This window comes from Lissotriton vulgaris, chromosome 4_1 (genome assembly GCF_964263255.1).
Source record: "Lissotriton vulgaris chromosome 4_1, aLisVul1.2, whole genome shotgun sequence".
In the NCBI taxonomy this organism is placed as follows: Eukaryota; Metazoa; Chordata; class Amphibia; order Caudata; family Salamandridae; genus Lissotriton; species Lissotriton vulgaris.
Window position 1 is genome coordinate 1395744295 of NC_141691.1, and position 26007 is coordinate 1395770301.

The 26007-nt window shown below is 44.3% G+C and overlaps 1 protein-coding gene across 2 annotated transcripts in view; it reads right to left on the reverse strand.

The window, feature by feature from the left end:
- SLC35D4 (solute carrier family 35 member D4) overlaps positions 1–26007 on the reverse strand; it is a 663061-nt gene that overhangs the window by 275559 nt on the left and 361495 nt on the right. For both annotated transcript variants that reach the window (XM_086965641.1, XM_086965642.1), the window contains exons 8-9: positions 3261–3309; positions 918–963 (exon numbers count right to left, since the gene is read on the reverse strand). In XM_086965641.1, coding sequence (XP_086821767.1) covers positions 918–963; positions 3261–3309 — 95 coding nt within the window. The remainder of the gene's footprint in view (positions 1–917; positions 964–3260; positions 3310–26007) is intronic.

Here is a 26007-nt window from a genome sequence, read left to right on the forward strand (position 1 = left end):
AGCAGTAAGCAAATAGAGAGGATGAACTTTGCAATTAGGATTTTTTGTCAGGAAGAACATTCAAGGGGTTGGCTTCATCAACTTGGTGTATGTCATACAAAGAGAAAAACTGATTGTTAGAACCAGTTTCTGCAAGTTTTTCTTCATTTCATGCACTTAGAACCGTAACGAGCAAGCTTGAGGAGAGCTCTGTTTGGGTTAATTTCAAAAGCCACCGTACTAGTGAGGAGACCACAAAGAGCTCACAGGAAGAAGGGCCTTAGTGGGAACCTAGTTATTGGAAGATACCACCTTACCCATATCGGTAGCTGAATGCTGACAGGAGAAAAGGTGGGATACTTGACAGCGGCCAGACACAGGCCTAAGAAAGGAATTTGCAACTAGTTGAGAAATAAATGCAGAGCAAGAAGAATAACTCACCTGCTCATCAGCTCATACCGATACCAGGAAAAAGGCGGGGACTTAAAGGAGGTGGCTGTGGGCCAGAAAAAACTACAAAAGGAGCACCTCGCTCAGAGATGATGCACAGAGGGAGCTGTGATACGAAGCTTGAGGTTACGGAAAGACTACCATGGATCCAGGCCACAGGCAATAGACAGCGATAATAAAAGTACCTGTTGTTCCAAACTCATAACAAACACCAAGACCACGCAATAAAAAAATTCATGCAGCTGCTCAAATACCTAATTTGAGCACCGGCTCCCACTATGCTCCCTATGACATGATAGACAAGCGCTTATCACTCCCTTGTAGAAGCACTTGTACCCTTCTTCAAACTGAGTTCTTAGCCCCATCTGAGAGCAAAATCATATTTAGCCACAAAACTAACCAACTCATGTACACAATATTGTATCTCCACTTGTGCTAACATTAACATTAGATTTACTTATGGATAGGTACATTTTAAAACAATTTACCTTATAGGGCTAGATTTCTGAGACTTCCTAAAAGCTTTGTAAGCACCTGTAAGGAAAAGAAAATTGGATTTATGTTTATTGGGGTATAACCAAAAGGAGGTATTTCTCGTTGAGAGCTTAGTGGGTTCATGCACTACTATAATTCGAGTGACAGTGGAATTCTAAATGCTTCACACTTTAACTTCTGAAAGTAACCCCTTCGCAAGCTTAGGGAACATTGGGGAAATTATTTCGATGTATGGAAGCGGAAAGCGAACTGTGCACATTGGTGGTACGTTTGTATTGCTGAATTTTATTTTGGAATAATGTACTCAGGGAGATAATACTGTTATTAATATTATATGACTATGATATTGTAAATAAGAAAGGCGGAATAATGTCCATGCAAATCCAGGTAATAAACTAAGCAATTACTGCACTGCTGACAGATGTCAGACTTTGAAGCAATTTACTTTTTAGATAACTAACATAAAACTTATAGTTAGAAGTGCTCAATTATGTATTTTTAGATCAATTGCTAAGATTTTTATAAATCATGCAATAAAGAATTTACTTTACTTTATAGTTAGAAGGAAAAGAGAAAGAAATACATGGAACTTGAGGGTGTGGATTTTGGCGAAACAGAAGAAACACCCTTCCTCTACACCCAAGATTCAAAGAAAATGTGGTGACACAGGAAAAAATTAAACCTTCACTTTTTTCCTGACGACCTCAGGCCACATCACACCAGGTGTGATACTGTGATGGTCTGAGTATATGACCAGGCATCAAGAACACAGACCTAGTTGCACACAACCCTCTGAGACGTTCCAAACAGCTGCCAAATTGTATGGATCCCTATACAAATGACCCAAAAAGGTTGCTATACATAAATAAGACGACAAGGGGCCAACTGATAGGAGGGATCAAGGTACAGACATGACTGGCCCTATTACAAAATGGGCACAATGACTTTGCACCTGGGACAGGGACTGCAGTGGGGACAGAGGCAAAAGCACCAGCAGGTCAAGGCATAGAGCAGGAGCTCGTTTGAGCTCCTCCCCTGCGCGAGAGCTTTAAAATTACTAATTCATTGGCCCAAATGGCTAATTTGAAGGCCACCGCCCAGTTTCATTTTCCATTTTTCAACCTAGGAGAATTCTTTCAAATGATTATCCCCCCTTTAAAGAATAATGTAACTGTTTGTTTCAAGGGACAAAGCGTGTGTGGGATTTCACAGGAGCGGTAGGTGCCTAAACGGATGGCACTATTAGTTGCCCGGTCCTTCGAAGAGACTCGCTTCAGCAATTTATGGGACAGATTATTTTCTTTTCAATCATACAAATGAGTACTAAATAACCCAAATAGGGACCTATTTCTTTTTTTTACTTGATGTGAGAACAGTTGGGGGTCAAACAAGATGCCCAGGTAATCAGCTTACATCCTAGTGGCAACAGATTTTTGTTCAAATGTGCTGCACAGGTATATGATATTGGGGTGAAGTGTGGACAGTTAGCAAAGAGATGTTTTAAGCGAAGTATTTTTACCAGTTAGATCAATTTCGATCATTAACCAATCCAATGTGAGATGATCCATGTTAGGGTTCGGTCTTCAGGGCCCCTGGTATTCAGGCAGAGCTGGCCCAACGTATCGCCAGACCCTTTGTGCTGCTATCTATCCCCTTAATAAAGACAGCACAGTCCTTACCTTGGTGCCTTTATTGAAATTCGTACCTTACTTCAAGACAGTTAGGCAGATTAGTCAATTTTTCAACAGGAGTCAAGAAAAGTAATTTCATAAATTGTGGCCCTGTGAAATTTAGTATATGCTACCATAGTGTTGCATAATTTCTGGAAATGTGAATTGTTATGCAAAATGCACCACGTCTTGTCATTGAAATGTTGTTTGAGTAAAATCCTATCCTGGGAGCATGGGATAAACATGAACAAACAGAAGGCATGGGGCCAGTGTTTGCGTCCTGTGTAATACATATTGCGTGTTTTAGCACAAAAAGCTTCCTCCTGTCCACAATGCTTGCAAGGATGCATTTTCACCTAAAAAAATAGCGCAAAATGCCAGACCAGCATTTTGTGTAATTTTATGCATTCTGAATGATTTCTCCAAAGGAAATTACAAGAATTTCGCCCAGGCCTAATAAAATTACATTTTCCATCATGTTAGGTCAGGCACTGGCCCGTTTCAGAATGTCGTGGCACACAGCAGCCGTTTGTCTTGTACTGGAAGTCGCACTGAGAAGTTTTTCTCCCAGGAGGGTGATTTTACGCTGCTTTTTCCATAGCCATAAATTAGGTGCTTCCGGTCACCGCTGGAGAGGACCAACTGCTGAGATAATGTCCGACTTACCCACACAGATCAGATGGACCACGGCCCAGAAATAGCCCTCCGGGTCAAACTGCAAGAAAGAACAGCACAAAATCGATGAAACATTGGCTCGTGTTAAAAAAACGAACTGTTCGCTAAAGACAGTTGTTAATACAAAGTGTTCGCGCCATTATCTTGAGTGTAAGAAGAGAAGAGCTTTGCTTATTCAGTGTTCAGTGCAAAGACTCCTCTACAAAATCAATGTATGCTTAACTTTTAATAGTATTGATCCGCCCGGGCCTAATTACAAAGCCTTCTTGTTCTAATGCACGTGTGGAAAGTTCAGCTTACAACAGCAATTTTTAGGATTGAGGTAAGATTGAGGAATAAATGAGGTATGCATGGGGTTTGTAGCGCCTCTATAAAAACAACCTGCATTGAAAATAGTAGAAACATCAATTTGCAACTGAGATCTTGACATGCATGTCTTTTGTATTGATATTTATTTATGTATGTATGGGAACCTCAGGACTGCAGCAGTGGGTGAGAATGAAGTCCTTGCATGCCCTGGACATCCGTGCTACCATGCCTTGTGTTGCTTTGTTGAGAGTTCTGCCATTTTTAGGGCTCGGGCCTACGTCACACGAAGTGGGGCGGGGCTTTCGAGCTCTAATGTTATAAAAAAAAAAAGTTCAGAAAGGGCTGTGGGCTGCCGCATTCCAGAAAGCGCGCGGTTTTTGCGTGTGGTATTCTGCCATGTGAATGGTAATTGGTCCAGGCAAGGCTGTGTTTAAGTAAGGCAGCACGCCATAGGGCTTTGGAATTTTTGCAATGTCCACTTCCGGCATAAAGTGTTCGGACACGCGCAGAAGAATACATAAATCCTCAATTACCAGCTGTCCGAGGTGCCGGTAATTGAAGGCAGATGGTGCTGGGAGCGTGTGCACTGATGTGTTTTTTTTCCCTTGAGCTCTGTGTGCGCGCCGGCAAACCCGCGCCTGCTCTTTGACTGAGGTAGGCTAAACAAGCATTGGCAAAGCAAATAGGACTCTCCTATACAAAATCTGTTGGTTTTGTCAGGGATATGTTTAGCCATGTTGTACAGCAGCCTGGCTGCTATGCAGCACAGCTGAAAGTAAAAAAACAAACAAAGTGCTTTGATAAGCACTCGTGCCCACTCACCCGAACTCAAACTTTTAATGTCAAAATAGAAGATCACTTTAATGTACTGCCCTCATAACAGACCCCTTATAGTAGCTCTCGTTGTCCTCTTACCAGATCCCTTGCATCTTCCCAGCTATTGCCAGATTCCTCACTCGCTCCCTGTCTCGTCACCATGACTCACTCTCTCCACCCTTTCATAAAAAAACACTCCACCTCGCTTTCCTCTCACTGGGAGCCTCACATTTACTCTCACAGTCCGGTTACCAGATTCCTACTGCCGTTGTACCAGATCACTCATTGTACTATCATTCAGTGTCCTATCATTAGAGACTTGCTTTACCCTAATGTTCATACCAGTTTTTCAAACTCATTCCCAGATCACTCACTCACTGCCCAAGCAGACACTGGTACATCCTCCTGTGACCAATGTCAACAGTTCCCTTTCACACAAAGCCTTCGCAGATCCCAGGCATTCACTTCCCCCTCACACCTTTTCCCACACCTCCTGCTTCTCATACAAGCCTAGCCACTGATTTCTTGCACTAACAGCCTTCTCCTTTTCACGCACACTTCACTCCTGCTTCATTTCCCTTTTATTTTTCTGCCCCAATGCATTTCGTTCACTCATTTAACAGAATTATATTGTTTTTCCCTACAAAGGGAAGGCCTCCTTTACTTTGTAAAGAAGATATGGTTTATCTTGTAAGCAGGTATCTAAAAAAAATGGGTGCTGCTCTCAGAAATACATTACTTTCAAAATCGCATGTACAAATTGCATGACCTTTATATACAGAGCTCAGTGTGAACGATGTGGCTTGTACACACCCAACCATACACACCCAACCATACACACCCAACCGCACACACCCACACACCCGCACACAACCGCACACAACCGCACAACCGCACAACCGCACACACCCACACAACCGCACACACACACACACAACCGCACACACACACACACAACCGCACACACACACCCACACAACCGCACACACACACACACAACCGCACACACACACACAACCGCACACACACACAACCGCACACACACAACCGCACACACGCACGCACACACACAACCGCACACACAACCGCATGCCCACGCACACCACCACCACACACCCGCAGAGTAGTGAGTGCAGAGTAGTGAGTGCAGAGTAGTGAGGGCAGAGTAGTGAGTGCAGAGTAGTGAGGGCAGAGTAGTGAGGGCAGAGTAGTGAGGGCAGAGTAGTGAGGGCAGAGTAGGGAGTGCAGAGTAGGGAGTGCAGAGTAGTGAGGGCAGAGTAGTGAGGGCAGAGTAGTGAGTGCAGAGTAGTGAGGGCAGAGTGCAGAGTAGGGAGGGCAGAGTGCAGAGTGCAGAGTAGTGAGGGCAGAGTAGTGAGGGCAGAGTAGTGAGGGCAGAGTAGTGAGTGCAGAGTAGTGAGTGCAGAGTAGTGAGTGCAGAGTAGTGAGTGCAGAGTAGTGAGTGCAGAGTAGTGAGTAGTGAGTAGTGAGTAGAGTAGTGAGTAGTGAGTAGTGAGTAGAGTAGTGAGGTGAGTAGTGAGTGCAGAGTAGTGAGTAGAGTAGTGAGTAGTGAGTAGAGTAGTGAGTAGAGTAGTGAGTAGTGAGTAGAGTAGTGAGTAGTGAGTAGAGTAGTGAGTAGAGTAGTGAGTAGAGTAGTGAGTAGAGTAGTGAGTAGTGAATCGTGAGTGTAGAGTAGTGAGTAGAGTAGTGAGTAGAGTAGTGAGTAGTGAGTAGAGTAGTGAGTAGAGTAGTGAGTAGAGTAGTGAGTAGAGTAGTGAGTAGTGAGTAGTGAGTAGAGTAGTGAGTAGAGTAGTGAGTAGTGAGTAGTGAGTAGAGTAGTGAGTAGTGAGTAGAGTAGTGAGTAGTGAGTAGAGTAGTGAGTAGTGAGTAGTGAGTAGTGAGTGCAGAGTAGTGAGTAGTGAGTAGTGAGTGCAGAGTAGTGAGTAGAGTAGTGAGTAGAGTAGTGAGTAGTGAGTAGAGTAGTGAGTAGAGTAGTGAGTAGAGTAGTGAGTAGAGTAGTGAGTAGTGAGTAGAGTAGTGAGTAGTGAGTGCAGAGTAGTGAGTAGTGAGTAGAGTAGTGAGTAGTGAGTAGTGAGTAGTGAGTAGTGAGTAGAGTAGTGAGTAGAGTAGTGAGTAGAGTAGTGAGTAGAGTAGTGAGTAGTGAGTAGAGTAGTGAGTAGTGAGTAGTGAGTGCAGAGTAGTGAGTAGTGAGTAGAGTAGTGAGTAGAGTAGTGAGTAGAGTAGTGAGTAGAGTAGTGAGTAGTGAGTAGAGTAGTGAGTAGTGAGTAGTGAGTAGTGAGTAGAGTAGTGAGTAGAGTAGTGAGTAGAGTAGTGAGTAGAGTAGTGAGTAGTGAGTAGAGTAGTGAGTAGTGAGTGCAGAGTAGTGAGTAGTGAGTAGAGTAGTGAGTAGAGTAGTGAGTAGAGTAGTGAGTAGTGAGTAGAGTAGTGAGTAGTGAGTAGAGTAGTGAGTAGTGAGTAGAGCAGTGAGTAGTGAGTAGAGTAGTGAGTAGAGTAGTGAGTAGTGAGTAGAGTAGTGAGTAGTGAGTGCAGAGTAGTGAGTAGTGAGTAGAGTAGTGAGTAGAGTAGTGAGTAGTGAGTAGAGTAGTGAGTAGTGAGTAGTGAGTAGAGTAGTGAGTAGTGAATAGTGAGTAGTGAGTAGTGAGTAGAGTAGTGAGTAGTGAGTAGAGCAGTGAGTAGTGAGTAGAGTAGTGAGTAGAGTAGTGAGTAGTGAGTAGAGTAGTGAGTAGTGAGTGCAGAGTAGTGAGTAGTGAGTAGAGTAGTGAGTAGAGTAGTGAGTAGTGAGTAGTGAGTAGAGTAGTGAGTAGTGAATAGTGAGTAGTGAGTAGTGAGTAGAGTAGTGAGTAGTGAGTAGTGAATAGTGAGTAGTGAGTAGAGTAGTGAGTAGTGAATAGTGAGTAGAGTAGTGAGTAGTGAGTAGTGAGTAGTGAGTAGTGAGTAGTGAGTAGTGAGTGCAGAGTAGTGAGTAGTGAGTAGTGAGTAGTGAGTAGAGTAGTGAGTAGAGTAGTGAGTAGAGTAGTGAGTAGTGAGTAGTGAGTAGAGTAGTGAGTAGTGAGTAGAGTAGTGAGTAGAGTAGTGAGTAGTGAGTAGAGTAGTGAGTAGAGTAGAGTAGTGAGTAGAGTAGTGAGTAGTGAGTAGAGTAGAGTAGTGAGTAGAGTAGTGAGTAGTGAGTAGTGAGTGCAGAGTAGTGAGTAGTGAGTAGAGTAGTGAGTAGAGTAGTGAGTAGTGAGTAGTGAGTAGTGAGTAGTGAGTAGTGAGTAGAGTAGTGAGTAGTGAGTAGAGTAGTGAGTAGAGTAGTGAGTAGTGAGTAGTGAGTAGTGAGTAGTGAGTAGAGTAGTGAGTAGTGAGTAGAGTAGTGAGTAGAGTAGTGAGTAGAGTAGTGAGTAGAGTAGTGAGTAGAGTAGAGTAGTGAGTAGAGTAGTGAGTAGTGAGTAGAGTAGAGTAGTGAGTAGAGTAGTGAGTAGTGAGTAGTGAGTGCAGAGTAGTGAGTAGTGACTAGAGTAGTGAGTAGAGTAGTGAGTAGTGAGTGCAGAGTAGTGAGTAGTGAGTAGTGAGTGCAGAGTAGTGAGTAGTGACTAGAGTAGTGAGTAGAGTAGTGAGTAGTGAGTGCAGAGTAGTGAGTAGTGAGTAGAGTAGTGAGTAGAGTAGTGAGTAGTGAGTAGTGAGTAGTGAGTAGAGTAGTGAGTAGTGAGTAGTGAGTAGAGTAGTGAGTAGTGAGTAGAGTAGTGAGTAGTGAGTAGTGAGTAGTGAGTAGAGTAGTGAGTAGAGTAGTGAGTAGTGAGTAGAGTAGTGAGTAGTGAGTAGAGTAGTGAGTAGTGAGTAGTGAGTAGAGTAGTGAGTAGAGAGTGCAGAGTAGTGAGTAGTGAGTGCAGAGTAGTGAGTAGAGTAGAGTAGTGAGTAGTGAGTAGAGTAGTGAGTAGTGAGTAGAGTAGTGAGTAGTGAGTAGAGTAGTGAGTAGTGAGTGCAGAGTAGTGAGTGCAGAGTAGTGAGTGCAGAGTAGTGAGTGCAGAGTAGTGAGTGCAGAGTAGTGAGTAGAGGAGTGAGTAGAGGAGTGAGTAGAGGAGTGAGTAGAGTAGTGAGTAGAGTAGTGAGTAGTGAGTGCAGAGTAGTGAGTAGAGTAGAGTAGTGAGTAGGACATCACAGGCAGCAGCTGTGCAAGCTTCTTACACTCACAAGGAGACCACAGGCAGCTGAGTTGCAAGCTTCTCCCACTCACAAGAAGGACATCACTAACAGTAGCGGTGCAAGCTTCTCACACTCACAAGAAGGACATCACAAACAGCAGCGGTGCAAGCTTCTCACACCCACAAGGAGACCACAGGCAGCTGAGGTGCAAGCTTCTCCCACTCACAAGAAGGACATCACAAGCAGCAGCAGTGCAAGCTTCTCACACTCACAAGAACGACATCACAGGCAGCAGCAGTGCAAGCTACTTACACTCACAAGGAGACGACAGGCAGCAGAGGTGCAAGCTTCTCACACTCGCAAGAACGACATCACAAGCAGCAGTGGTGCAAGCTTCCCTTACACACTCACAGCAGGTACTGTGCCAAGGCAGCAGCAGCAACAGAGCAAGAGTCCCTTACAAAGAACAGGCACAGCACAGAGATGCACAATGCAATCTTCTCATACTCACAGGCAGCAGCGGTGCAAGCTTCTCACACTCACGCGAAGGACATCACAGGCAGCAGCTGTGCAAGCTTCTCACACTCACAAGGAGACCACAGGCAGCTGAGGTGCAAGCTTCTCCCACTCACAAGAAGGACATCACAAGCAGCAGCGGTGCAAGCTTCTCACACTCACAAGAACGACATCACAGGCAGCAGCAGTGCAAGCTTCTTACACTCACAAGGAGACCACAGGCAGCTGAGGTGCAAGCTTCTCCCACTCACAAGAAGGACATCACAAGCAGCAGCGGTGCAAGCTTCTCACACTCACAAGAACGACATCACAGGCAGCAGCAGTGCAAGCTTCTTACACTCACAAGTGAGTAGTGAGTAGAGTAGTGAGTAGTGAGTAGAGTAGTGAGTAGTGAGTAGTGAGTAGTGAGTGCAGAGTAGTGAGTAGTGAGTAGTGAGTGCAGAGTAGTGAGTAGAGTAGTGAGTAGAGTAGTGAGTAGTGAGTAGAGTAGTGAGTAGAGTAGTGAGTAGAGTAGTGAGTAGAGTAGTGAGTAGTGAGTAGAGTAGTGAGTAGTGAGTAGTGAGTGCAGAGTAGTGAGTAGTGAGTAGAGTAGTGAGTAGTGAGTAGTGAGTAGTGAGTAGTGAGTAGAGTAGTGAGTAGAGTAGTGAGTAGAGTAGTGAGTAGAGTAGTGAGTAGTGAGTAGAGTAGTGAGTAGTGAGTAGTGAGTGCAGAGTAGTGAGTAGTGAGTAGAGTAGTGAGTAGAGTAGTGAGTAGAGTAGTGAGTAGAGTAGTGAGTAGTGAGTAGAGTAGTGAGTAGTGAGTAGTGAGTAGTGAGTAGTGAGTAGAGTAGTGAGTAGAGTAGTGAGTAGAGTAGTGAGTAGAGTAGTGAGTAGTGAGTAGAGTAGTGAGTAGTGAGTGCAGAGTAGTGAGTAGTGAGTAGAGTAGTGAGTAGAGTAGTGAGTAGAGTAGTGAGTAGTGAGTAGAGTAGTGAGTAGTGAGTAGAGTAGTGAGTAGTGAGTAGAGCAGTGAGTAGTGAGTAGAGTAGTGAGTAGAGTAGTGAGTAGTGAGTAGAGTAGTGAGTAGTGAGTGCAGAGTAGTGAGTAGTGAGTAGAGTAGTGAGTAGAGTAGTGAGTAGTGAGTAGAGTAGTGAGTAGTGAGTAGTGAGTAGAGTAGTGAGTAGTGAATAGTGAGTAGTGAGTAGTGAGTAGAGTAGTGAGTAGTGAGTAGAGCAGTGAGTAGTGAGTAGAGTAGTGAGTAGAGTAGTGAGTAGTGAGTAGAGTAGTGAGTAGTGAGTGCAGAGTAGTGAGTAGTGAGTAGAGTAGTGAGTAGAGTAGTGAGTAGTGAGTAGAGTAGTGAGTAGTGAGTAGTGAGTAGAGTAGTGAGTAGTGAATAGTGAGTAGTGAGTAGTGAGTAGAGTAGTGAGTAGTGAGTAGTGAATAGTGAGTAGTGAGTAGAGTAGTGAGTAGTGAATAGTGAGTAGAGTAGTGAGTAGTGAGTAGTGAGTAGTGAGTAGTGAGTAGTGAGTAGTGAGTGCAGAGTAGTGAGTAGTGAGTAGTGAGTAGTGAGTAGAGTAGTGAGTAGAGTAGTGAGTAGAGTAGTGAGTAGTGAGTAGTGAGTAGAGTAGTGAGTAGTGAGTAGAGTAGTGAGTAGAGTAGTGAGTAGTGAGTAGAGTAGTGAGTAGAGTAGAGTAGTGAGTAGAGTAGTGAGTAGTGAGTAGAGTAGAGTAGTGAGTAGAGTAGTGAGTAGTGAGTAGTGAGTGCAGAGTAGTGAGTAGTGAGTAGAGTAGTGAGTAGAGTAGTGAGTAGTGAGTAGTGAGTAGTGAGTAGAGTAGTGAGTAGTGAGTAGAGTAGTGAGTAGTGAGTAGAGTAGTGAGTAGAGTAGTGAGTAGTGAGTAGTGAGTAGTGAGTAGTGAGTAGAGTAGTGAGTAGTGAGTAGAGTAGTGAGTAGAGTAGTGAGTAGAGTAGTGAGTAGAGTAGTGAGTAGAGTAGAGTAGTGAGTAGAGTAGTGAGTAGTGAGTAGAGTAGAGTAGTGAGTAGAGTAGTGAGTAGTGAGTAGTGAGTGCAGAGTAGTGAGTAGTGACTAGAGTAGTGAGTAGAGTAGTGAGTAGTGAGTGCAGAGTAGTGAGTAGTGAGTAGTGAGTGCAGAGTAGTGAGTAGTGACTAGAGTAGTGAGTAGAGTAGTGAGTAGTGAGTGCAGAGTAGTGAGTAGTGAGTAGAGTAGTGAGTAGAGTAGTGAGTAGTGAGTAGTGAGTAGTGAGTAGAGTAGTGAGTAGTGAGTAGTGAGTAGAGTAGTGAGTAGTGAGTAGAGTAGTGAGTAGTGAGTAGTGAGTAGTGAGTAGAGTAGTGAGTAGAGTAGTGAGTAGTGAGTAGTGAGTAGAGTAGTGAGTAGTGAGTAGAGTAGTGAGTAGTGAGTAGTGAGTAGAGTAGTGAGTAGAGAGTGCAGAGTAGTGAGTAGTGAGTGCAGAGTAGTGAGTAGAGTAGAGTAGTGAGTAGTGAGTAGAGTAGTGAGTAGTGAGTAGAGTAGTGAGTAGTGAGTAGAGTAGTGAGTAGTGAGTGCAGAGTAGTGAGTGCAGAGTAGTGAGTGCAGAGTAGTGAGTGCAGAGTAGTGAGTGCAGAGTAGTGAGTAGAGGAGTGAGTAGAGGAGTGAGTAGAGGAGTGAGTAGAGTAGTGAGTAGAGTAGTGAGTAGTGAGTGCAGAGTAGTGAGTAGAGTAGAGTAGTGAGTAGGACATCACAGGCAGCAGCTGTGCAAGCTTCTTACACTCACAAGGAGACCACAGGCAGCTGAGTTGCAAGCTTCTCCCACTCACAAGAAGGACATCACTAACAGTAGCGGTGCAAGCTTCTCACACTCACAAGAAGGACATCACAAACAGCAGCGGTGCAAGCTTCTCACACCCACAAGGAGACCACAGGCAGCTGAGGTGCAAGCTTCTCCCACTCACAAGAAGGACATCACAAGCAGCAGCAGTGCAAGCTTCTCACACTCACAAGAACGACATCACAGGCAGCAGCAGTGCAAGCTACTTACACTCACAAGGAGACGACAGGCAGCAGAGGTGCAAGCTTCTCACACTCGCAAGAACGACATCACAAGCAGCAGTGGTGCAAGCTTCCCTTACACACTCACAGCAGGTACTGTGCCAAGGCAGCAGCAGCAACAGAGCAAGAGTCCCTTACAAAGAACAGGCACAGCACAGAGATGCACAATGCAATCTTCTCATACTCACAGGCAGCAGCGGTGCAAGCTTCTCACACTCACGCGAAGGACATCACAGGCAGCAGCTGTGCAAGCTTCTCACACTCACAAGGAGACCACAGGCAGCTGAGGTGCAAGCTTCTCCCACTCACAAGAAGGACATCACAAGCAGCAGCGGTGCAAGCTTCTCACACTCACAAGAACGACATCACAGGCAGCAGCAGTGCAAGCTTCTTACACTCACAAGGAGACCACAGGCAGCTGAGGTGCAAGCTTCTCCCACTCACAAGAAGGACATCACAAGCAGCAGCGGTGCAAGCTTCTCACACTCACAAGAACGACATCACAGGCAGCAGCAGTGCAAGCTTCTTACACTCACAAGGAGACCACAGGCAGCTGAGGTGCAAGCTTCTCCCACTCACAAGAAGGACATCACAAGCAGCAGCGGTGCAAGCTTCCCTCACACACTCACAGCAGGTACTGTGCCAAGGCAGCAGCAGCAACAGGGCAAGAGTCCCTTATAAAGAACAGGCACAGCACAGAGATGCACAATGCAATCTTCTCATACTCACAGGCAGCAGCTGTGCAAGCTTCTCACACTCACAAGAACGACATCACAGGCAGCAGCAGTGCAAGCTTCTTACACTCACAAGAAGGACATCACAGGCAGCAGAGGTGCAAGCTTCTTACACTCACAAGGAGACCACAGGCAGCAGAGGTGCAAGCTTCTCACACTCACAAGAAGGACAACACAGGCAGTAACGGTGCAATATTCTCACACTCACAAGGAGATCACTGGCAGTACACACCACATGAACACACTCCATAACACATAGCAACAATACATTGGCATTTACAATGCCATTAGCTCAAACTCAAATAAATCCGAGCCCGATTGCATTTCTAATGCTTGTTCCTTTTGTCTCGAAGACTATGCGAGCCCACTGAGGGAGGTCTCCCTGTCTATGCTTAGCGCACTCCTATTTCAGAGTGTGGCTACTTCCATCTCCTGCTGGGCAAGATGGACCTGCGTTGGCAAAGGCATCAGAGGCGACTCTTCCGCAATGGTGGCGGAGCGGTGCCCGACTGGCTCCAAGCCAGGAGGTGAAAAATAAAAACGATTACCTAAATAGTTTTATTTTTCATTTGCCGGCTCAGAACCAGCGCGTTCAGGGAGGGGTGGGGCCGAGGCATGGGAGGGTGGGGGGAGGGGGGGTGCTATGTGCACTCTCTAAGTGCACATATGTGTTTCGCCAGTCATCTCACACTGGCCAAGCACACATGCGCACTTACGTTTCTCCATCAAACAACCAGGCTGGAGCAACCCCATAGACTCCCTCGTCTGAGCAGAGTGTCTTTTCAGCTGCTGAGACCAATCCCCGCGCTGCTCTCATAGCATGAGAGCCGTGTGGGGATTGCACAGGTAATCTGTCCCAGTGTATGGTGGGAGCTTGGGACCAGGAATAGAACATTGAGGCACGATGCGACACGGGAAGCGACCGCAGCTCCAGGTAAGAGTTTTTTAAACATTTTATTTTTATTATTAACACGCCCCTCGTGCACACCCCCGTGCCCCCTCCACCTGCCTCACAACCTCTTCATTGTGTCGGCCGCCACTGAGAGGCGTGCTCAGTATTGCAGGACCAGGACCCTTTCCCTTTACCCTTCACAGTGTAAAAGTCTCCCTTGACCATTGTCTTTTACCTCTCTATATGTGGAATATCTGTGAAGGATTTGTGAACATGACAGTGTATGTTGTAAGTGTGAGGCTTGTGGGTGGACCTGACAATGCGTGTGGACCTGACATTGTTCATGGTGGAGGCCATTTTGATTCCATATATGCATATGGCAACCTAAAATGGGGGGGTTCTGAATGGGGCTAACCTGCTCTCTACTGTTTTGACGCAGGCACTTTTACATTTCTTTTCCTCTACATCTAGTATAGAGTCCTGTGGGTAGGGGTCTCAGGCCTTTAATCTTTGAAGGTGCCACAACGCATCTGCCAGAGTTCCCAGATCCTCTCCCTCTTCCTGCCTCGGCCTGTATTTCGGTCAGATGTGTCCTGCTGACTGGAATCCAATACACATTCCATGGAGCGGTCTGAGCCAGCCCAGGAGAGGCTCCTGTTGTCCTGGACTCTTGCATGGAATGAATGTACAGCATTCAAGCACACTAGAACTCAAGCAGTGCAGGAGACTTGACTAGCCAGCTCTCTCCTTAAGTCCTAGTGTCAGATTTCCTCATTGACAGGCGAAGGCTAAACACAGTTGAAAACGACTGATCGAGAGGAAGAGTCTTGCCTACCCCTGCCTTCCTATAAGGCTAGAGAGTAGACTTCCCTGCATCCGGACAGAAGTGTTGCCGGACTGCCCTGCGGGTAAACATCCCAACCTCATGTTGAAGGTAATGCTCAACTAAGCCTCACAGAGGAGAGCCCGCTTGCCAGCTGTGTTCAGGAGGCCGTCTGCTTGTCAGGACTTGAGAACCATCAATCAGAGGACTGCGCCGCTTGAACAAGAGGGTATCCAGCTGGTGTTTAGAAGCATACTCAACAATTCATTGTTACGGGTCTGCTGTGCCTGAGGCCCAAGGGTTGTGGCGTAAAACCTGTGTTAGTGAGCCTGCGTCATCACTGACACCGCCTACTGCGCAGGGACGACTTGTGTGCCTTCCAGTTGCATCTAGGAGCCTCAAGGGATGCCTCAGCTTGAACTCCTGACCTGGGGGACTCAGAGAGGTAACTGAAGCAGGTTACCATGAGACGGAAACCTGTGACCACATCGAAATTTGCCAAGTGGTTCTGGGGCTATTCACATGTGAACCCCAAATCTTTTGTCTACAGCTTTGTGTTTGAGGGAGAGGTCGAAAGGAGTGTAGGCCTTGGATCTGTGGAAATCCATGGAACCGTAAACATCGAACTGCCATTGGCTGATTCTAAGATTTAGGACTCATCTGCAATGATGCTGGTATACTCTCACCAGAGGCATCTTTACACCCTGAACAACTGGACTCTTGGCTAGTGGTCTCTTTAGAAACGGTGTCCCAAAACCAGATCAGGCAATAGACACTGCCCTACGCATCCCTGAAGATGAACGCTTTGCTTATTAAAGGCGCTGGGGGAGTACTTCCTACTTTGTTAGGGTGTCCGCAGGTAGTACTTGGGCCCAGAAGGGTTCCATAAAGGATGCCCAAGAACATTGTAAATATTCTTTCGCCAGATACTCAAAACGGTGCTGTAAAATATGAAATATACATTGGACTTGGAAGAGAGGCAAGTTGAACCATTACAGCTTTCATGAGTGTCTTTTATGAGACTGTGAAACCTGCTACTGTTCGGGTTGCTCATCCTTGGCCAACAACTGGTTTCGACTCAAAGGTTTTAAACTCATTTGCGCACGTGCATTTTAACCCGGGGCCATCCAATAAATGTATGGATCTGCACCGGAAACGGCAGTATTTGCATAAGACATAGAATAGTGTACTATATACAGAGTAATCGAGTGTATTCCGTGAGTGTAAGGGGGTGTGAAGTTAGACCTCTTAAAGGGAGTCGCGTGTAGTCTTTTGCACCTTCTTTAAATGTAATTAAAAGCTCATTCCATGAGGTGTCAGTTAGACGTTTGCATAGACCTCCCACCTCCTTTCTGCGCAATGAGTGTGTTTTAAACTCAGCCCACTGAAGCACGGCATCGCGCCAGAGGGATGCACCAGTATGGAAGAGGCCTCCATTTCATTGTGGCTGACTGCCTAGCTAGGAGAAGGGCAAAGTCCAGGAATCTGGTTACCACCCTTCCACAGCTGAGACACTTATATAGCCCTAGTATACAGTATTTCAGACTGTATAATCCAGAATGACCCATTACAGCAGTCAACTCAGATGAAATCCCTCTACAGTGCACACTCATTACATATGCATAATGTCTGCATCCGACATAGGGAACCAGCGGATGGATAGATTTTACAGTCTTGCAGGAGCCAGGTAAGCACAGTGCAGAATATATATTAAATTGAATATAGGGAAATCGAGCATATTTATCAGTGGCGACTGCTCCCAGGAAGCAGTAATGAGACGGGTGGTGTTAAAAAAAAAAACACAAAGATCACCTAACTGGAAACCTGCTGCCACACCTCTCCGTCCTCTTCCATCTGTGGAAGCAGGAAGCACCCAGGCTCCCCATAGCCAATCACAACCCTGCAATGCAGGATTGTGATTGGTCTGAGTGCCGTGGTTCGGCAACTCAGCAGTGGAATATTCACATTTGAATGGTTCTGCTGCCCATCTACCAGGTAAGCTGACACCCTCTAGCTGAAGATGCTGCACACTAGGTTTCGCTTTACCGCTTCATCCATAACTACTAGTCGCCAACAGAAGAAGGGGCAGCAGTTTTGGCTTGAAGTGGTCCCCACTGGCAAGTGTCTTTGAAGTCAATATCTTTTGAACTGTCCCACATCGGCGCTAGCAAGTCTTTGCTGAGGTCCTGCTCCGGTCAGACAACACTAGGCAAGTGCAGCCTCTTCGTGCGAGTCGCAACTTTGTAAGACGCAGCCCTGCACAGGCTGAATACAACAGGTAGTCGCAGCCTACGCAGAGACTGGCTACTCCAGGCATTTGTAGACATGCACAAGGCAATCACAACACTGGGCAGTTGGAATCATGCACAGGCTAATCACAACTCGAGCAGGCATGGCCAGTCACAGGACTACAATTCAGCTGGCAGTTGCGGCAATGTGCGGGTCAAATCCAAAGCACAATCACAGTCTCAACCTGGCCAAACTGCAGTTACAGGTTGATGGTTCCTGTCATGAACTGGCGTGGGGTGGCTATTAAGCTACCGATACTGGGATCGGCAGTTCACTCTCCTTCATTCAGATCCCTCTTCTGGGTGCACCACAGACACCAGGGGCACACTGCACCTTACCCCTCCTGGACAGACACAGAATCCTTTTCCCTCTGAGCTGGCAGGCAGGTAGTTTTCTTGGAGCTGCAGAACAGGCACAGCTCTTAAAGCAAGAGATCCAGACTTGGTGATGTCCTCTGACCTTTAGGAGTCTGTCAGTTTCGTAGACACAAGCCGTGGTTGCACAGAAGACATTTGAGTACTTCCTTGGCCATGGAGGACTTGGCACTAGAACTACAAGTGAGGTTGTGGGGTCTAACTTGTATAAATTAAATTCAGATCGGGGCTGTATATCCACTGTCTGCAACTGAACAACCAGTTTGCAGTGCCTCCCTATCAAGTATCTTTTCCAGGCTGCTCTTCAGATGCAGCCTTTGAGTAGAGTGAAGCCCCTCACAGCAGGTGGGAGTTTTCTGCACCTGGCTGTCATCAGCCAAAGTAAAAGAGTAATAGGGGGAAAGACCACACGTCAGGGCTCACCTTGCACCACATTCCTAGCCCCCTTTACCATTATCCACCAAGTGGCAATGTTCAGTAGACTAATCAATATCTCCTTGCTAGTAAAATCCTTAATTGAATTTCTAAAGGATCCCGGTCCCCGTTCCTCTCACTGCTGTGTGTAGGTCTCTTCCTTTGAGCTTCAGTAATTTAAGCAATGCACTTCCACTGTTTGAGAAAACCGCTCCCATCTCCGTTTTGTGCAAAGGCCAGGCCAGGGATATCCACAATGGATCCCAAGGCCTTGATTACTCTTGCTCACTCACAGAGTGCATGTCCTATGCTGTATACACACATAAACAGGCACAACATGCACTCAGGAGCCTAGCACTAGCAACTGCCTAATCGCATAGAAGCGGAACTTTACATGAGTGGGCAGTAGGCCTCCACTATGGCAACACAGACAAAAAGGTGTGGTCACAAGTATAGATTCACAAAACACAGATCGCTGCTCTATGTGCTTAACCCAGAACAGGGACAGTAGTCCACTGTCTGTCAAGGGCATTCTTGGTATGACCCTCCAGGTCCGCAAGCGATTTTAAGTGCATCAGGTCTGATTTTTTTAACATAATTTTATTGGTTTTAGCAACATTACCGTTCTTATAATCCACAGTATTCGTCTTATACATTGTAATATACATCTAATGACAAAATCAAGAACTATAAGATTGTCCAACTCCACCCCCCCCCCCCCATCCCACCGCGGCATCAGGGCTGATTTACACCGATTTTATTAATTCTGTATGGATGGATGTGTTCCTCGGCCAGCAGTCTATAAGTGTTGTACATGTCCAGGGCTTCGAATCCGTTTTTATATACATAATGTCTGATGTAGAATGTATTGATTATGTAAGGGAGAGTTTCTTAAGCAGCAGTATACAAGGGTTGTAGGTATCCAGGACAGGATACCTGCTATTAATGTCTGTTTGACACAGATTTTATTAACTATGTGAGGGTGTGTTTGTTAAGCAACAGTCTAAAAGCATTACACATGTCCAAGGCCTGCAAGATGTTTTTAATACAATTAGTTTGTTTTACGCAGGGCTTCTAGTGTTTCTAACTGGTAAGAGCAAGAAGCAGTGGAATATCTTGCAAGTCAGTTAAATAATAGGGCGAATGTCACTAGCTAACAGCTTGCATAAAGTGATTAATTATAATTAAGCTGTTTAAACACACTGTTTCCCCATTTGTGCTTTGCCAGACTATAATTTGCGCCTTCAGAGCAAACATTTGTGTGTGCATGGTTACCATAGTATTTCAGCAGTGTATTTTAAAAGTGGTTAACTATTAAATGTGACCAGAGAAAATATGAAGTTTATAAGACCTGGTGTTTTAAAGCACCCAGCTGTTCATTTTATGTTTACAGAGTGGCAGCTCGCTCTGTACTTTTATCTTTTAGATCTCTGGCTAGGCGAGAGCTACACATTGCTACAGATAAAAAAAATAGGCACTGTTATACAGTATTCATTTAAAGCCGGTCAAATTGATTTATGTGTCTATGGGCCAGATGTAGGTAAATCTGAAATACAGATTTCTTAATAGCGAATTTTACCCATTCACTATTAAGAAATCGGTATTTCCTATGTAGGTAAAGATTCGGTAAAAAATACTGAATCCTTGATATTCCTTATTACCGAATCGGTAATTGAGATTCGGTAATTAAGGAATACCTACCCATTCATTTCTATGGGCTTGGAGGCCCATAGGAATGAATGTGAAGGCATTCACTGTTAGCGATTCGGTATTACCGAATTGCTACTAGCGGGAGCACTTTCAAGGGTGCCAGGGTGTCAAAAGGACAACCTGTTGCACCCCTGAAATGTGCATGTGTGCACATGTGGCGCACAAACATGCCCTAAGGGCATACATGTGTGCCACAGGGCACTTAACAAAAAACAAAAAAGTGATTTTTTAAAGGAATTCGGTAATTACCACCAACTTGAAGTTGGTGGTAATTACCGATTTCTTAAGGCTCTAAAGCACTCTTTAGTGTGCTTCCTACATTGCATTTAAGGAATCGGTATTACCGATTCCTTATTTACCGATTCCTTACTTACATTAGGAATGGCTAAATACAGTCCGGTAACGCTGAAATTTACCGAATTTCGGCGTTACCGACCGGTATTTAGTCACCTACATCTGGCCCCAAGTGCCTACCCAACCCACTACCCGTTAGCCCCCTTGACTAACCCCCAAAAATGTTAGCCAATATTGGAAATGTGATCTATTTATATTTTTACTTCATCACAGTTCATATCGCCCTCCAATCCCACAATCGTACTGTGGCAGCTTTGGCGGCATTGAGTACACGCTCAAGAAAAAAAAAGCAGATGAACCTTCTGCAGGACCAGCCATAATGCATTGTGCTTCTCAAAATGATAAATCAGGTCTGTTTTATGAACTGTAGTATGAAAAAGAAGGTTAATGAAAAGTGCACTGTAGTTCTTATAATCACCAGTGCATATTGTTCCAGAGGGTATTTTAGTAATTTTATATTTTTCTGATGTTTTAAACTATAGTCTCAGTCCAGACTCCTGCTGGTGGTGCAACTCTACTAAAGAATGTGAACTCACCACGAAGAGAAAACTTCAGATGACAGCCCACCCACACCTGGAAGGATGTAGCAAACCAGTGGGAACATTTGAGCCTAAAAAAAGGCCAATCTCAGATTTCTAAAGAAACACCATTATATGTTGCAGAGTCATGCAACAGCCTGTTGAGAATTTATATGAGACTTACCCAAATTCTCCAGCTAATTCATCTTTTAAAAATATGGGTATAACACACTGGAATGAAGTTTCTGACTTAAGTTGTAGACCTCCAAGGGCTCACAAAATCAGACCCCAATTTCCTTTCTATCCAGTCTAAAAGAAAATCAAAAATAAACCATGCTTTAAATAACCTGAACCTAAGATTCTGAGTTCTGCTCTAGTCTTGGAAGAGCCCCCAGAACCCATCACCAATATCTCTCTTAAACTTGGTGTCAAAGCAGATGGCTCAGTGCTTAATTTTAGCCGGTGGTTACAGTTTGGGGGGGGGCACCAGCACGTATTTATGGGGACCAGCATTTATTTTGCGACATCATACATTTCCCGAGCCCAACAGAGAGAAAAACATACAAAACGAAAAGACGGAGGAAAAGTAATACAGAAAATCGTACTCGAATGGAGGAAGCAGACACCTTTAAGAGAGAGATAACGTGGCAGGGAGTGGTTGGCAGTGAATTAAAGAGGACTGAGGTGGATTTGGGACTGTGGACCCTTGCTATTCGCGCCCCGACATTTTATAGCGCCAGTCGCGGGTGTCTGAGCAGCGCTTTGAGCACCAACACATACTATTTTACAAATAAAGCACTGAGATGTCTCTAAACAATCTGATGCTATTAAGGTATCATATTGAGCCTTTGATTTTCTTGATGGTCTGGTGACATAGCCCGAAGCCTCAGTCCCCAAGTTAATGACTTTTGACATCAAGCTTGAGGATCTCCCAGAACCGGACCTCAACCTCTCAGATTTCTCTCTGATATTGCCATACCTGGTGGCAGCAAAATCATCCTGCTCCTCCCCATGTGTACTCCCCAAATATTCCAACTTCTGAAGTAGATTTTGAGGATGCCCCTGACTCACAACCCACTCCTCCACAACTCTCTTCAGCAAAGCCATTTGGAACCAGGGTCTAAAGCCACACTTCTAAACACATTGTACCTTAAGCGAGTGCTTAGGAGGAGTAGGATTAGAAGGCACTCCAAACTTTTTTCCAGATGGGTCATGATGGGTGCACAAAAGGTAATGTTGAGGGTGTGAAGAGAGCAGCTCTCCGAGAGGTTGCAGTCAATATACACCCAACCCCTTCCCACAGCCATATTGTTCCAAAGGAAACAGTTTTACTGATAAAAAATGAGTTTTCGGTATGCATTAAAAAGCTGCTTACATTCATCAGAAGGCTAAAATCAAAAAGCACATCGCAACTCCCAAATCTGAACTTGAAAAGTAGCTTAATTAGTGTTTCACATAAGTTAAGATCTGCATTGGGCACTTTTCCCTGTGTGTTTGAAGTTTTATCTAACCCTTGCATCTTCTGTCGCGTACCTTAATGGCTGTATATTGTATTTTCCTTCCCTTCTTCCCCAAAGAATTTATGCCTAACAGTAGAGAGCCTCATTTGCCTATGCCCTGATGATGATCCGCTTATCGCTTTAACGGATCGAAACGCCGTCGACAACTATATACACCTTATACATTTGTAAAACCTATAAGTCCTTTAAGTGTAAAGGTGTAAGTTATGTCCTGTTGTACTTTTGACATTGTGCAATTACCAGTACAACAAACTCTAAGCTTTTGCCTAAAAGCCCTTTGTTTCCTGTTTTGTTCCCTTTTTGCGTATATTGTACATATGAAAAGTAGGGCACAGGCTTGTGCCCCACCTTGTACATTGTTGTGTAAATACCCCATTTGTATCACTTACAAGTAAATATCAGACCTCTGCCCGGCTGGGCATGTCAAATCAATATAGAAACGACTGAGTCTATATTTATTGTTTCTAATTCTCTTTCTTGTAAGGGACCACTGTTGTCTGAAAGAAGAGCTTATACTATCTAAGGCATCACCAGCCCATGTCAATCTTGAAATACCCTGCTGAGGCTATTGCTAGGTTCTGGGGAATTGGGCATTTTTTAAATTATTTTCAAGTGACTGTAAATGTTCTGTATCATGGAGGTTTATCGAAATGTTTATCTTCAGAGAGCATTTAGTAACTATGATAGTTTACACATGACAATTATTGTTCCTGCATGGTAAACCTGAAGGTTGTTTTTAGGGGAGAAACATGTCTGCTCCTTTTGGCACCATATTTACCGCACAAAGGTCCTTATTCAGAGTTTGGCCGACGGGTGCTATGTCACAAGCATGATGGCTATCCTGGCTGTTTTATTATATGTTCATTAGGCTATAATGGATTTGCAATAAGGTGGATGGGATATTCATCACGTTTGTGAAAGAGTGGCTAGTCCACCAAACTCTAAATCTGTCTGTTCAACAGTATGAAACCCTCTGCAAAATGTGTCTGACGGACAGGTAATTTGTTGACCCCGGCCACAAAGTGACATGCCCATGCTATAATCTATTCTGTTTCTCACAAAACTGTTTAATAAAAAAAACAGACAGATTGCGAGTGGCGTCCTAATTCAATGTATACCCAAACATGATTATTTCCAGTGCAACAGTTACATTGCCGGTTGACCACAGCTGCAAATGTATAAAATTGCCTGCGTTCTAAAATGCATTTTTCTGTAAGAAAAGAACACACTTACATGACGAAAAATCTGACCCAGACCAAAACGATATCATATTTGACATAGAAAGTACCCAAAAGAATGTTGTGCATCAGTCCAACTACGTTTTTGCCTATCATCTAACTACAGATGAAAACAGAGTTTACAGAACCTCTTGCATGAACGATGTCCTTACAATCTTACAAAGAAACTTACAAGGGATATAAAATGCTGACCCATAACTCTTATTCTTCATCTTGAGTCTTGATAAGGTAACTGTAGGACCCATCACTCAAGTTTTTAAAATTGATCAGGTAGAACTTTTGTATATAAGATTCATTGATTCTTTACATTTTCGGTGTATGAAAATCAGTAAACTGACAAAAGCATTCGATTTTCGAGAGCCTAAAGTTATTACATTTTTTTTAAACAACCCAGTGAATCACAATCATGTCAGCCTATTTCTTCACCTGAATACCATGGCACTGATTATATGATGCCTAGGGAGGAAGAGTGGTTTTGAAATTGTACTCTGAGAATAGTGGGTAAACAAAAATAGTGACAAGACTACTGATTTTGTGCGAGTTGTAAGCATATTGTGAAGAAGTTGTATTCATCCTAGGAATGTTTGCAATCTCTTTAGACCATGTCATACAAATGACAAAACAAGACACAGTGGTGCATCTGAACAACCTTGAGATGGTAAACGGCATCGACTACCTAGACCCCTTTTAATATGTGATGCTGCCTTCAATGTGTATAGATATCTCCAAGCATTTTTGGACAACAGGCAAGAGTAGCTACCCGACCGGCATAACAGCAAACAAAAGCACCATTCTGCAACACTCATTCAATTGTTATTATACATCTCTGAAAAGGAAACCCGTTTACTCAACACACCTTACAGTGTGGTGAATATCGGATGGAGCCATATTTCCTAAACGGTTGCACTGTTGTTAGCTGTGTGCCAACGGTCTTCGAATATAATGGTGTATCCGCCACAGCTGCTCCCGAAACAACAACCCTCACAAGTTTAACAGCCCAGGGTACCAAACTTGAGCAACTGACGGACTCTATTAACCCCTTCCATGCTCATGACGGAACGGTTCCGTCATGAGCGTCGGTTGAGCTGTGCTCATGACGGAACTGTTCCGTCATGAGCTGATAGGCTCATTAGAACCTTCAGCACAGCGCGAAAATTCGCGCCGCGCTGAAGGGGTTAAAGTCTCATTAACTATTGAGAATCGCACTATTGTTGTGAAATCCCTGTGGGAGCCCCAGTGGCTAGACATGGTAAAGCCAAATGGGAAATTCACTTCCTACAATAAGAACAAGGAATTGCCCGAGCCTCTTGAACCCTGCTATATCTTTTTTAGGGGTCAAACTAATGCTATGCAGTTGAACAAAGCTGCAACCGATGGTGTGCAAATAATCTTCAATGGTTTCACAAGTCTGTTTTCATACATGAAGTAGATGAAACAGTACCACCAAGGGCATCTGCTCATCACCATATAAAGCGATTTTAAATACTTTGGCCTGATTAATTGTCAAGTCTATGCCCCCAGGAGGCTTTATCATCCTGTTCTCCCATACAGGGATGAGGGTAAGCTAATGTTCCCTTTATGTCAGATGCATGTTAAATAGACGAGTAAGTGCAGACACTCTGATGAAGAAAGGTCAATCATGGGTACTTGGTTTAACAAAGAAGTACCAGATGTCCTGGAGAATGGCTCCAAGAAATATGGTTGTTTGAGCGGATTCCAGAATAGTATGACAGCTCTACTGCAAAGCAAAAATATGTTATTGTGTACTACGCATGTAAAGGTATTCACACGAGTCTCGAGTACATAGAGGCATACTTACTAGTCTTAACAATGATGATTTGCTACCCCCAAGCATGTTAATATGTCAATTGTATATGATCTTATGTGCAAAGCTGGGGGCAACCCAGAGATAGAGAAAGTCTTCACATAATATTCACCCCACCACAGTCTAAGCATCTGTTGCATAGTGCAGAACTTGTTCAAAACGGGTAAGCACAGCCTATCCATAACCTCAAACAAATCCTACCTGATCTTGTTCAAAAACACTCATGACAAACAACAGATATGAGTTATTGTGAAAGAAATGTAGCAACACGAAACATTTTCTTGGACGTTTTTAATGATACCACAGCGAAACATCAGGGTTTCTTACTGGTAGATTTAAAAACAGCTATTCAACAAAACCATAGACTCCAATATCCCTATTGATTAGACACTCAAAAACAGCCCAAAGCCTGTAAAAAGAATCATCAGAGAGTCCCAAATAGCATTTACAGTCGGGATGGTATAGTAAAAAGCTAAGCACCATGTTGACAAGTCTATCCAAGTCGAAACTTAGCCCTTCTAAAAATGTTATTCACAGATAACCCGCAGCAAAGAAAACTAATCCAGTAAAAGACTTCAAATGATTTAGTGGTTGCAATTTCGGAGGCTGCCTTCAACACCCTAAAAGACAATGATGAAATATCAAATCAGCAGTTCCAAGTTCTGAAGAAGTATCGCCTTATTAAAAAGCTTAGTAACAAACATACATCCCTGCAGTTTAAAAAGAAACGTGTGAAGCACTGCGGTGGAGGCATTAGTCGTTGTTGGGCATAGCTATTCTGCAAATCACTAGTCTTTTAGGAGGGAGCTGGTGGAGTATGCACAGAGGATGTACTTGGTACCTTGACAGCAGCTGGATCAAGTTATGACTGGTACAGAAGTGGCATAGAACATTAACGAAAAAATGAAACGCACAGCTTGGATGCTGTGAATAAAGATTTGATGAATCACACAGATGTAAAACCCAACAAGAAAGGGTACCTGTGCTCCAAAATTCTTCAAAAAATATTATCGACAAGGAACAAAGGAAAAAACACAAGCTGGCTTTAAATGCTCCTGTGTGAAAATTCAGCACTGGCAGCACTTCATGAGCCCCTACCACTCCTGGACCCTTTGTTGATCAACTTTTAAAAAACAAAAGTCAGCATAAAAGGTCTACACAGATGATGCAAATCACTATGGCTGCTGCAAAGGGCATAGCCTCCTTGAGTGAGAAAGGAAAATTATTCTACAGAGGCAGGTCTGTTGT